Source organism: Apteryx mantelli, chromosome 1 (genome assembly GCF_036417845.1).
Source record: "Apteryx mantelli isolate bAptMan1 chromosome 1, bAptMan1.hap1, whole genome shotgun sequence".
NCBI lineage: Eukaryota > Metazoa > Chordata > Aves > Apterygiformes > Apterygidae > Apteryx > Apteryx mantelli.
The window spans coordinates 215,966,204-215,980,439 of NC_089978.1; the positions used below are offsets into that span (position 1 = coordinate 215,966,204).

Sequence of the window (14,236 nt, forward strand, 5' to 3'; positions counted from 1 at the left end):
TCTCTTCCTATGTAAAACAGTTCAGAGGCTCTGGGTCCTTGCGGCACCTTAAAGCTATCAGTTTTCCGATCCCTTCTTCTTTTCTGTCTATCTGCGGGACAAATCATTCTGGATGTTAGGACTTTAAATTATACCAAAGGTGCATGAAGTGGAGATTGTGGCTGCTACCAGTTGGATCTTTGGTTTGCAGGTAATTCCAGACATGCCTAAAGGTGCTGGTTCTGCTCACCAGACTTCATCGTTCCCTATTTGTCCCTTTGTTTTTCTTATTTTTGTCTTTAAATCTTTTTGTTTGCTTTAAACCAGGTTCTGTAGAGCTTATCAATTGTATGGTATTCTCTAATAATGCCTACTCAGATGTAGTGTTTTGAAAATACCATGTTGCACCTGGTTAGGAATGCCTTGCAAATCCAACTTTTAGGGACAGAAATGAGAATAAATGTATGAATGTGAAGGTAAAATTATTGCAAGTGTAAAAAGAATAAGGTGGCAGTCCAGCCTATGCAGGCTTTCTAAAGTATTCAATGGCAAAATTAGATTTAATTATAGAACTTCAGAAAAGTGATAAAATAGAGTTATCCTACCACTGAATTGGATTAGACCAGAAAGTCAGAGGAAATGACTAGAGAAATGTCCAGTTATTATCTAGGCTTAGGAAGAAAATACAAAAATACAAAAGAAAAGAGCAGCTAAGTAAATATTACTTCTGCTTAGGAAAAGCAGGCAAAAAAAATGCCAACGTCACACTAATAACTTGTTAAAAGTCCAGTCTGGTGCAATTGCATCTTAGATGCTTGTTCCCGAGTAGCGAAATTCCCCTTTTACCTTCCTGTTGTCATGTGCCTACCTGAGAAATGGCAATTAAAAATTTGAAATGCTGAAATGTAGCCTTGAATGTGGACAGTGAATGGTGCGACACAAAAATGTATACTACGGGGTTGTTTTTTAACATCTCTGCTGTGTGAATGTGTGTCTGATTCTACAACATTTGTGTATGTATGTGCACATCTTGGAAATGAAAATTGTTGTGTTTTTAGTTGCCATTCTGTAGTAAGCATTCTAAATCATGAGATGGCAGGTGCTTTAGTCTAGGTATAAAGTCAGGTGGGTTTCTCCTATTTTAGAGCTCATAATTGTAAACTTAATTTCTCTTCTTTACTGTTTTCCTAGAAATTGAAGTGTGAAGCACGAGGATCTTCGCCAGATATTAGACAAATTGATCTTGATGTAAATCGAACGTATAGAGACCATATCATGTTTAGAGACAGATACGGTGTTAAGTAAGTAAACTAAAAGGGGTTTTTTTTGTTTTCTTACAATTGGCTTCTGACCTGCTTGAAGCCTCTTTGTCCAAGAATATTGAATGTACACTTCAAATTTTCAAAGCAAAATTGCCTATGTGTAATAATGTGATTACGTTTGTTACTGCAAAACCAGATGTTCATTTCCAACCAACCAGTTTTCCCTTACTATATGGTAGTCAGTAGCATTCTAAAGCAAAACATTTCTAAAGTGTTCTCCTCTTGCTGTCATATTTATTAAAGCCAACAAAGTCTCAGATATTGTAAATACAACAAAAGCATGGAAATGCCAAGTTAATTAATTTGAGATCAATTACATGATTTCTGTATTTAACTGTCTATTTTTAGAAACAAAACAACTTTTTACATCTCTGATACCTTTTACCTTCCCAGATATTTTAGTCTTCCTTTGGGTTTTATATTCCTTCTTTCCTAGTTTCTAATTAGGAACCGAATAGAACAATATTTTTAGATGGGAGCACTTAATTATTTACAAATGTAAGCCTTAATGCTTTCGGATTTTTTCAAAATATTATTTTTTACTGTCATTGCATGAGGAATGTTAGGCAGCTATCATTTTTTAAAATGCTTAATAGTGAAATAAGCGGCAATACAAACATCAGCATTATTGCTAGCTTGCAGCATCGGCACCCTGCTGAGATGAATAGGGCGTTTCTTTCCCATCTCTGAGTGTATTCAGTTTTTAATCTCCTTTTCTTTCCAAGGCAGATTCTACTGTAGTCTGCTGTTTTCCAAAAGCTATACTCAGAGAGCTGTGGACTTTAATGTGATAATAAACCAAACATTTTCTTATATCATTCTTCTAGGAAGTTTGCTCACAAATTATAAGTACAGGGAATTTGTGTGATGCCTGCAACACAGGATGGAGTGCGAAGCAGAAATTCCTAAGCTGAGAGCGCTATACGCCAAAATTCTGTGCAGCCACTGAATTTGGATGCATTTGTGCAGTGCTGCACCTGAGCTGATATGCCTTGCCTCTCGGTAGCACGTACGCAGTGCCTCAGGTGTTTTGTTTGCACGCGTTTTTGCACACATCAGGTGTTAGCAGAAGCTCACCACCCTCGCCAGCTTGGCATCAACGCAGGCAGCGGCAGCTCCGGTCCCTGTAGCCATGGCGTATGCACGCCCCCAGAGTCCTCGTGAAAGCCTTTGGCTGCACAAAGCAATTTTGCCCTTGGAATAGTTATTGGAATTACTGTTCATGTACTGCGCATTTCTAGTGATGCCTTGCTGAAAATTCAGAAGTCATTTTGCATATCAATGAAAAAGTCTAGTTATTTTTGTCCCCCAGGATAATCAATAGCTTGTTTGACTTTTCAGGAGACTATGCTTTTAAAGGCTCATTCTTTTCTAGGTCTTTAGGGGTATCACCAAGTGTAAATAGTACTGAAATTGCCATTACTTTATAAAGCTTAATGTGAACGAGATTGCACTGTTTAGTTTCACGTGCTCAGCATTCCCCTATCGGATGATATCAAAGGTTCCTGTGTATGCTGTTCGGACCTTATACTTGTGTCTCAGTTTGTCTTTGCAAAATAAGACTCGAGCTTAACATGCTGTACTTTACGTTACACTTTGGTTACTGAAGGATGATTAAACTCCAGTTTCTGCAAAAGCATAGAGGAAAATGCCAGAATCTAGACTTTTCGGTAAAATTCTCCAAGGATGCTTCCTCTTCCCAATAGAAAATATGCAGCTTTTTGCTTATGCTTTCTTTTTTAACCTGCTACTAGCTATTTCTGTACATTTGGATTAGTGATAGGCAGGGGGAATTTCATGGGCCACAAGGGATGGTATGCAAAACTCAGCAGTTAAATTTTAGCAGTTTCAGCTGTGGTCCACACTAGCATTCACATCTCCAAATTCTCTCCCCCAGCAAACCACAGAAAGCCATGAGTTCAAAAATTCATTATGAGAGCTCTCCAGGAGCAAATCGTTGTCATTACTTAGGTGTCCCAACCTGGGAGGAGCAGAGTTGATACGTTTAGTCCCACTGCCTTCACAATCTAGGATTTGTACAAGATGACGTAGACGCTTTTTACAGGAAGCAGAGGACCCATACTCTTTGAATCTTTAAAGCTGTTTAAATCTAATAACTCTGAAGTACATACAGAGGTCAGTATATTCTGAAGCACTGAGCGTAGGATGGAGACTCAGAGTTGATATTGCTTTTCTTCAGCTTGACAGCAGCAGTCACTTAGGGTATTAAAAGCTGACTTTAATTTGGATGCCCAGATTAAGACACCTTTGAGGATGCTTTGTGTATGTTAACTCTTCTACATCTCTCTTTAAAATTAATAACAACTGTTAGTGTTCTGCGAACTCAGACATCAGGTCTGTGGTATGTAGAGCTTTTCACTCCGAATAGATCAGTTTGAAATGTGGCCTATCCTGTGTTTCACTTTCTTTATCTGTAAAAATGATGGTCTGTCAGTGTTGCCTTCTCACAGTGTGTAAGTATTTTTTTTGAATCCTTTCAACATGTGAAACATCAGAAAGTGCTAAATATCATTAGTCAATTTGAAGTCAGAAGCGCAACATCAATATAAAGTGTTTTTCCTACTTAGTAATAGACAAGTTAAATTGGAGAAATAGGTTTCCAAAACATTGCTCAGTGCGTTTATGCTTTTCCGATTTTCTTTTTTTTTAAAAAAAAAAAATATATATATATAACATTATACTCTTTTTCTAATGTTATTTCTCCAGGCAACAATCTTTATTCCATGTTTTAGCTGCATATTCCATGTATAATACGGTAAGTTGTATACTTTTTTACTGAAACATGTTTTATCTGAACACGCTGTAAGATAACTTTGCAATTCTGTGTCCTCTTTCTTCCTCAAAACTCATTTCATAGACCTTTTGAGGTACAGAGAAATAAATGATTTGCTATTGCCATGTTTTGAACCACCAAAGTTTAAAAAAAAAAAAGTATCTTGATTATGAGTTTCTAATTTTATTGGACAGACTGAACTGTGCATACAGTTCAACAGAAACTAAGTATAGTGTCTAATGAGAATAAGGAATTTGTGCTGTGCTTGAGTTTTATACTGCTGGTGTTTTTTCCCTGTTTATTTTGTGCCTCCCACTAAGATCATTTGTATGATGGGGGGAAAAACACAAAGCAGAAAGATGCACATTGGAGTAAACGGGCATATTTCATAACCTGGAGGGTTCTAACAAATGGAAAATGGTTTTAAAGGTTGTGTCTTTTCTACTTAAGCCCTCATTTAGGAATGCTCCTGTGTATGTATTTAAGTATATTCCAGTAATAAACTTGGTCTCGGGTGCAGTCCTGAATGAGGATTTCTTGAAGTGGAGTTTCTAGACTTCATCCTGGGGGTTAGAAACTTCTGCAGTTTCTAATGTCTCTTGGCTGATGGCTAAAAATAGAAGAAACAGAAAAGCTATCATGTCTGCATCTAACTATGTTTTTATGCACTATCCTCTCACTTCTTTTGCCCACTTAGATAATTTTTGTACATCTTTCATTTTGCCTTCATCAGCAGCTCCACAGAATTCGGTATAAAAATATGTGAAGTTAAGAAGGGGAGGGTGAACTATTTACAGATTGAGGGCTAAGTAATTATTCAAATTAGACAGTGCTTTGCTTCATTTTCAGCATTCTAGAAAGTGTAGCTGAAATTCTTCCTCTTTTAGTTTGTCTCCTCACAGTTGTTTGGCCCATGAGAGAGCTTACACTTCTATTTTTAATGCTGGAATATGTTTTCTTTCACTTAATATGTTGTCTTACACTTTTTTTTATTGTAAGCTGCCTTGAGACATATTGAGAAATAAAACTCTGGAAGGAGGAACTTTCTTTATATATCTTCTGTAGTACATTGTCTGCACTAACTAAACTTCAAATTGCATGAAAAATATTGTTTAGAATCAACTGTTACTGTACAGGTGATGGGAAGATTGAAGGGAGTTGAATGGTGGAGAAATGCCACCATTCTGAGACTAAGATGATGTAATTATTTGACATTATTTATATCAGCAAAGATGATGTGTATCAGTAGAGAGTTATAATGAACAATCCAAACTTCCAGTTTACTTTTCAGCTGGAGAATAGTGCATCATCTGTTCTGTCTATGAATATTTAAATTTTTTAAAACGTGTGTCTAATGGTGTCATAATTAGAGAGCTTATGCTGTCAGGACAGGCCTCCTCTTTTCCCAGAAAAAACTAACAGCTCGTGGGCGTGAGGTTCTTCTTCTCAGCATTTTAATATTTTCATTGTCTAATTTGCAGGAAGTTGGATACTGTCAGGGAATGAGCCAGATCACAGCTTTGCTCCTTATGTACATGAATGAAGAAGATGCCTTCTGGGCCTTGGTGAAACTCCTCTCCAGTCCGAAGCATGCTATGCATGGTATGGAACTTCAGCTCACTTAGTACCTGTTAGGTTTCAGCCTGCCCTATTTAAATTGTAAATTATTTGAAAACAGGACTATGCTGTTCTGTGTGTATGTCCAAAATAAAACATATCAGGAGCTTTATAGCTCCCATTTATAGTGGGGGCCATTGGATGTTACTGGAACTCAACCATAATTGTAAGTAATTGTTTTCAAATAGTTCTTAGTGAAAATCAAATGTTTCCTTTCCTCTTAATCCGTCATATATAACCAGTTGAAAGCTGCTTATGTAGACGTCTATATAGCAAGTGGAAACCTAATGCAGAATGTGTTAAATAATGTTGTGGCTGCGCTATCATTTGGCAGGAAAGGAGTCCAGAGTAAACAATTGACATTATATCGAGGCATTAGCCTTGAGTTTCTTAGTTTTATCTCTTCCTCAGACAGAATTTCCTTCTCTCAAAGTCTTGTTACTTTTATATTGTTGGCTGTTCTCTCTTTCCATTTTAAATTTAGTGTGATCTATGCGTATTCCACACCCGTAGGGATGGAACAACTCCAGAAATTCCAGCATCTTCTGTAGATGTTAATGATGTGGTGATTCAGAAAAGCTGTAGTTCTTGGAACCCAAAAAAGTAAATATTATCTAGAACTTACTTGATTTTTAAGGCTTTTCAGCAAATTTCCAGCAGATTCTGGCTCTTTTTCCTTGCTTCAGACTTTCTCATACCATGATAGCTCCCTGCCCTGATTTTTCAATCTTTCTGGACGTTCTCTGCCCCCAACACAGTGTGCTAGTTGGTTATTTTTCTGCTTGTACTTCCTCAAAGCTATCAATTTTTTGACAAAACAGTTATATCTGACAGGGCAATAAGTACCATAAATGAAATTTGAATTCATCAAGAGTCAGAGACCTCCGTGGAGCTTTACACAATGGTAATGCAGACTGTCTAAGAGAATCTTATAAAAATCTGCATCTATAGATTCATCAGTAATCAAGAACTACAAAAATACAACTGGAGAATGCTGAGCTCCTCAAAGATCATGGAAAATTTTTGCTGTTTTGAGAAATGAGTCTAAATCAACTCATTGTTATTATATTCAAAATCCGCTGACCTGGTTTTGATATATGGAGCACCATATATATCCATAGCTGTCTTTCTGAGATGCCATAGACTCTTACACAGGATTTTAAAACTTTCTACAGATTTTAAGTATTAGTCTTTTGTCCATATCACTTTTTTTTTTTTTTTAAATAGAAAGAGTCATAATGTTGGAATGTGATGCTAATGGAGAAGAAAAGTCTAACATGAATTTCTAAGGCTTATTTTTGTAGTCATCATTTGAACTTGCTGGGGTGAACAAAAGGAGGTTCATCTGGCAGCTGTATATGTATATGTAAAAAAAAAAAATTACTTCTCAAGATTTTGCCTTTCTAAGACCTTTTGAGTACTTTAAACCATCAGTGCTCAATCTTGCTGGCTGATCATGTCACTTTTCTTCTAGTAGAAACGATTATATGCCACAGCCCCAGTCAGTTCATCTGACCAGACCAGCACCAAGTACGATTTAAGGTGCTTGATTTATACAGGCACTGGTAGCTCTGCTGCATCAGTTTGCATTCCCTTCTTGTGTCTTTTTTTGTGCCAGGGTCTGAGCAGCAGCCAGAAAGAGGACAGCTGAAAGTAGGTTGCTCCAACCATGGTGCTCTGTGCCATTCACGTACAGGCATTCTTTTTCCCAAGAAACTGGTGCCCTTTTTCTTCCTGCCCCCATTCAGCCTGCCCTGCCTCCCTTGTTCCTTCCCTTCTTCTCTCCACCCCCAGTTTCAGGACACACAACAACCAGGTGATGAAAGTGGGAAGGAGGGAGCCTTGAGTGGCCCAAGAGGCTTGGTTAGTCGCTCTACAGGCCATATGAACCATCGTGCCATGGGTCCATACACACGTCGAAGCTGGCCTGGCAGCATCCTTTAAGGAAGTTTTGCTTTTATAGATAATGCTGACAACCTTAATTATAATGCAAATGAATGCTGCTTCCCAACTGATTATTTATTAAATGTTACTAACCTAACCTAAGGCCCTACTTTCAACAGAAGGTTGAGCCAGATAATCTCCAGAAGTCCCTTCTAACCTAGACTTCCCTGTGATTCTATGAAAGTATATACCTTAAAGAAGTTTGTGGCACAACGCAGCATTACTGTAAATATCACTGCAGATTGTGGAAGGGAAACTTAAAAATTGACTTATCTGGTGCACATATAACTGCACTTTTTTGTGTTCTACTGTTTACCTACTCTTTAAAGCCTAAACCATTTCAATTCCAAATTGCTGATATTCCTAAAGAAAAACTTTTATTATCACACTTGATGCCATGCAATATCAGACTGCTCTCTGAAATGAATGTCTGCCCATAAAAATTGTAGGGATGGGCCAAATATATAAATAAGAAGGGTACTGACAAGAATAGGATAGTTAAAAGTTCCTCCCTGTAAATGAAGTTTTTCATCTGTTTTTTCTCCTCTACCTGTGATCTGGGGACCTAGAATGTTTTTTTGGGGGCAAACACACGTATCTCGAATACATACATAGTCAGACTAATCTCTGCTATAGCACCACTTGAAATCAAGGGGTGAATTTGGCCTTTGGATGTTTCATATTTTATGTATGAGATGAAGTCTCTAAATGTCAAAATACACATAGCTGACCCTGAAAATGATCTAGGTTTTTGAAAGCTCTTTCCTTTGGGGTTTTTATAATCTTACAAATTAAAGATAATGAGGTGGCATATAGGAATTGAAAGAGCTACTTTTTGTGGAGAAAGCACCTTTGAATGTTGTTAATGATGGCTGATTAACTGTGAAGTAGTCATCACAGTTTACATTATAAAAAAAAAAAAATTGCCTATATTAGTAAAATTTTCTAATATGCAACCTGGCACTTCTTTTTCAATATGACAGAATGAGCATTCATATTTATGAAACTAAGCCTGGATGAATCTGAGCTAGTAAGTCTTGCAGTGCAGTGACCATGCACTAAATTATAGAATTGGAAACCAGACAGTTATCTTCTGTTTTGGCTTTAAAAAAAATTTTTTTTTTTAAGGGTCACTTGTGTGCTGTGGGTGCATACTTGTTGTTCCAGTTTCCATACTGCTTATCATTTACAAGTAAAAAAATATTTTTGGTGGGTTTTTTTGGTAATTTTTTATCCTACAAATATAGAACTGCTGTACTAGACCCATTTAGCTCAGTGTCCTGTCTCTGAGAGTGACCAGATGCTCAGGGAAGTGTCAAAGAATAGAGCAACCGAGGAGCAACGCTTCCTGCCATATGTATTATTAGAGGCTGGGAGAATTTCTGGAGAACTTCTTGAGATGGAGATGTTTTGCCTTTAATAGATCTCATTAGAATTTTCTTCCTTAAATCATTAATTGCATTTGACTGTGTATTGCATACCTCCATTTTTGTTCTGGATCCATCTCATGATGGTTTCTCTGGTGCTTTCTGGATTTTGTGCTAGAGAAGACATTGAAGTTTATGCCCTGTTCGTTACTATGTTGCTTGTCGTTTTATAGATACCTCACATTTGCCCTTGCTTGTTTCTTTTCTTCAGGCCCATCAGACCTGTTGTAATCTGTTTCGCTGTTCTTCTCGCAGAAGCTGTTGTATACTTTGATAATTTCTGTCACCTCTCTTACTTTTTCTAGATTTTCTATTATTCTTTCAGGATGACTAGCATTTCACCAAATGTCCACAATGTGAACACGTGGCATGTGTCAAACAACTGAGGTCCCAGCACAAACTCCCGTGAAGCCTCACGGGTGATCTCCCTCTGTTGTAATGCTTTTTGGTCTTTGACCTTTTACTATCTTTTAACTTGCTGGTTTAGCTGCTTTAGGAGATGGACTGAAGAGATGGAGCTGCTTTGGTGATGCAACGTAACAAATACCTTTGATACAGCCAAGTAGGCCATACCCACTGGATCCCCATGCTTACATGCTCACTGATTTCTTCAAGGAACCCCAGTAGGTCTATGAGACGTGACTTCTCTTTATAAAAGCCATGTTGAGTCTTCCCCGATGCACTGTACCCATCTGTATGTCCGCTAACCACATCCTCCTTCATTATAATTTCTGTCTGTTTCTTCTTAACAGATATCGAACTGAAAAGCCTTTAAAAACAAAAACAAAAACAAAACAAAAAAAACCCCTGACAACATGTTAGCTGCTTTCCTGTCCTCTGGTATTTTAAGCAAGAGGTTTCAAGTAATAGATGTTTTGCTATTTCATCCTTCACTTCCTTTGGAGCTGTTTAGCGTTCTGGCTTGGGAGCCTCCCTGATCTCTTCCATGCAAAAATTAACTCTCTTTTAGTATGAGCTTATCTTCTCTGAGCACTTTAAAAACAAAAACAAAAAAACAAAAACAAAAACAAACCCCCACAGAACAATCCCCCCCCCCTCAAACTTGATCAATTGTTGGCCCTACAAAATCACCATCAAATTCACTGTTTTCTGCTTCTGAGGTGTTTGAATGTAGGTTTATTAGTATTTCTTATGTCTTTCACAAGTTGTTGTTTTTAGGGGGAGATTTGCTTTTTTGCATTTTGATACTTAATCTGCCAGTGTTTGATCACTTCTGTTTTTCTCATCTGAACACAGCTTAAGCTTTTTGAAAGATCTTTGAATGATCTCTTATCCTGCTGTGTAGCTATGCTTGCTTGCTTTCACATTTCTCACGCTTTTTTTGACCGGTATTATGCATCTGCTCTGAGCCTTTTTTTTTCCTTAAAACTCTGCTGAAAACTCAAGTGGAAGGGGATCTTAGTGCTTTCCTTCTCAAGCATATTATCCATAAAACTACTGAAGATTTTATATATGCCCTTAATTTCAATTCTGTAAGCTCGCTGTTTTTACGTTGTATCGTCTATTCATGATAGTTGGTCTTGGTAGAATAATCCTCTTATTTGTCTTTCTTCATGGTCTTTTCTTCAGTGCAGATGGTTCTAGTAGCTGTCTGTGTTGTCTGCCTTTCTGTCATGAATTTGCAGGGCATAATCTTGATTAATGTTTTTTTGCTTTAAAAAGTGTTTAATTAAAAATGAATAATTTAAAATTTGGTTTCCACATGCTCTTATAGTGAGGTAGGCTAATGTAGGATTGATGTAGCTGGTGTCATCTACTATTACTAATCTAAAGATAGACAATAAGGGAAGGTATTGAAGTTTTATTGAGTCATTAGGGCAGGAGAATATGCATATTCTTACATGAGCATAGCAACATTGTTATGAAAATCTGTTCAGTTCCAGGGGTCTTTAGAAGAATAATGTTCTTAGTGCTCTGAAAGCCTTTTTGAAAATTACTGTTATTTTATGGTACATACACCTGTTACACGGTCAACTTCTTTTCTTAGGTTTTTTTATTCCTGGTTTTCCAAAACTGTTGAGGTTTCAAGAACATCATGACAAAATACTGAAAAAATTTTTGTCAAAACTTAAGCAACATTTGGTAAGTATTTATAACAGGATAAAAGCAATACTAACTTAGTTTGCTACCTTGTTTCAGTTTAGGTTACCCCACTAGGTTAAGAATACCTGAATCCTCAGGTAAGCTCTGAAAGGCAGAAGTGCTATTGCTCTCATTGCAGACAAAGTCATGGAGCATCCTGGCTGAGTTATGCTAAAATCAATTGATTGCATCCTTAAAGTAATTAAATGGTGTGTCTCACTTTGACCTCTGAATTAAGGCAAATATATGGGTCTTCTACTTGGCGTTGTGCAAACTGCTGCATAAAAAGCTGCTTTTAAAACATTTTATCAAAAATTTGTCATGTGTAGACCCCTCTACCTTGTGAGTGGACAGAGGTGACTTTGCAACCAACCAGTTTTAATCTCTGTTTAAAATGTAACTCTTATAGGAGCAGTGGAGGGTCTTTCTGAAATTTGAACATACTAAATAGCATTTTCTCAAAGGTAAAATGTTGAGCGTTATTTCTTATAATGCTCTTAAATGAGAAATAATGCATTTTTTTGTTAATTTTGGTGCATTTATCCTAAGCAACAAATAACAGCCATATTTTAGTTTTCTAATGGTAGTAGAATGCCCTTCTAACATAGTCCACAAGAATTTTCTTTAAAAATCATGTTGGTTCTGCCAGAATCCCTATTTCCATGTCTTAAATAGTAGTTAAGAGATGCTTAGGTGCAGCAACACCTTGTAAGAGCTACACCTTGTAGCTGCTTACAAACATTATTTTCTCAGGAATATATTATTTTCTGTTTAGTATGTTTATCTCCCTAGCAAAAACAAAGCAACTGAGGAGCAAACTAGCACCTTGACAATGATGAATCGTTTCTAATGTGTACCCGTTGTATTATAAACTAGAATTTAATGTCTTTTTTAACAACATGCTGTGAGACTTGCACAAAACATAGAATTAGGCATATCTGGTTAGGAAAAAAAATCTTATATTAAAAGGTCAAGTCAAAATTAGTCATATAAAACTATCTTGTCACATTAAAAAAAAAAAAAAAGTTTATTAAATCAAGACCAGTTCTGTAACTGACTTGGCTCTGAAAAGAAAGTTGTAGATTCACTTTTTACAGTAGATGCAAGATGAAAAGACTTGAAAAAGATCTGCAAAAAAGTTGCTTAAGTAATTGAAAAACCTAATTGAAATTAAATGCTTTGATAACTCCCTTCTTAGAGAGTTCTTGGCCACTTTTATTGGGAGTGGTCTGGGAAAAATTACTTATATATATTTATTATATCTTTTTCTTTTCAGTTTTAAATCAGGAAGTATTACTATTTTTTTGTGAATTAGTTCAGTGTCACTAAATTTAATAGAACTGTATCAAGTGTCCATTATGTCTTTTTCTTTCAGTAGGCTGATGATCATTCTTATAGGTTAGAAAATCTCAAAGTAAGGTTTTTGTTCTTTTTTTTTTTTTTAGGACTCAAAATGAAAATAGCTCATAAATATTATTTCAGTTGTATTAATATTAGAAATTATTTTTCATCATTTCTCACTGTGGATACTTTAAATCTGTGGTAAAGCCAAATGTCACAAGCATGGAATGTTACGTTATCCAGTAGTTAAAATTTAGAATTTCTTAACTTTTGAACTTTTACTTTCTTCTTTCCTCTAACTGCACAAACACCTTAAAAGGGCTACTATGGAGCAATGAGGCTGGAGCCATATCTGAAAAGACTGGCATGCCATATGGGCCATGTGGAAACTGAGCCCCGTAGTTAAGCAATGAAATCCAGTATCAGTCTAGGTGCTATTTTGAGGTCTTGTGTTTAAACAAATTGATTGTCTTAGACTGGTTTCTGGTAGATAAGTGTCTTTGTCACAAAATCGTTTCAACGTTTGGCATGAATTGGCAGCCTTATTAGCAGAGAAGTGAAGGACCAAAGAGACCCAGAGACCCAGACTCTGGCTGCTCCAGAACATAGTTGATTTATTTTATTGAGAGAGGATTTAATTCTCTTCTATCCCTGTCCCAAGAATAAGATGAAGGTCTAAGATATGTTTGTACCCCTCTGCATCTTCAAGCACGTGTTTCTTAAGATGAAGTTGATGAAGAGAAACTATAAAGGAGAGAAATAGTATTTGTTAGAGTGAAGCAACAGTGCTTAATGTAGTTGAATTAATTCTGTACGAAGAACAGAACATTAGGGTACTTTAGCCAGAAGACCATTTGATCAGTGAGCAAAATATCTTTTCATGGACAGTGCAAGGTATTTCTAGATTCTTGTGAGTGTTTTTGAACTCTTTTTTTTTTTTCCAACAGGACTCCCAGGAGGTTTCCACTAGCTTTTACTCAACAAAGTGGTTTTTCCAATGTTTCCTTGATCGTGTGAGTATGTTTTCCATTTTCTATTTCTGTTTTTAATTGTGGGTTGGGACAGACTGTGTTCACACTGTTGGCTGATTCTGTTGTTGCAGACTCCCTTTACATTAAGCCTCAGGATATGGGATATCTACATACTTGAAGGAGAGCGGGTTCTCACTGCTATGTCTTACACAATTATGAAACTACACAGAAGTAAGAAATCTCTCAAACACTTCAATACTAAACAGGGATTCAGCTGGTTATGCTCTTATTTTGAGTAGCCTGATCTTTTGTGAAAATCTTAGTTTCCCTTATTTGCTTATGCTATTTATAATGAGTATTTTTCTCTCCCTATGCACAAAAAGATCAAAATCTTTGTGTTATTACTGTGTATGATTGCCAAAAGAAAACTATGGTACAATCATGGCAATGAGCTTTTAGATGGTGTTACAGTTGGCCCAAAAATCATACTTCTGTTAAATGATTAGACAAGTACAGTTACAGCACAGGACTTTAAAAATTTTTATATTTTCACTAATTGTGTCTAGTGAATGTAAGCAACTCATAGAGAAATATAAGATTTATTACAGTAAGCTAGTTATTTTAAACATCAATGTAAGGTGAGCTGTGTGGCTGTTTCTAGAAAATGAGGAAAAAATATTTTGGTTCCATGGTTTGGAAATGGTTTGTTAGCCACAACAGGATTTATATGAATGAAAA

General features: G+C 36.4%; 1 protein-coding gene across 2 annotated transcripts in view; it reads left to right on the forward strand.

Moving 5' to 3' along the window:
• USP6NL (USP6 N-terminal like) overlaps positions 1-14,236 on the forward strand; it is a 118,839-nt gene that overhangs the window by 88,932 nt on the left and 15,671 nt on the right. For both annotated transcript variants that reach the window (XM_013943705.2, XM_067317309.1), the window contains exons 8-13: positions 1,171-1,280; positions 4,029-4,077; positions 5,577-5,697; positions 11,092-11,186; positions 13,475-13,540; positions 13,630-13,729. In XM_013943705.2, coding sequence (XP_013799159.2) covers positions 1,171-1,280; positions 4,029-4,077; positions 5,577-5,697; positions 11,092-11,186; positions 13,475-13,540; positions 13,630-13,729 — 541 coding nt within the window. The remainder of the gene's footprint in view (positions 1-1,170; positions 1,281-4,028; positions 4,078-5,576; positions 5,698-11,091; positions 11,187-13,474; positions 13,541-13,629; positions 13,730-14,236) is intronic.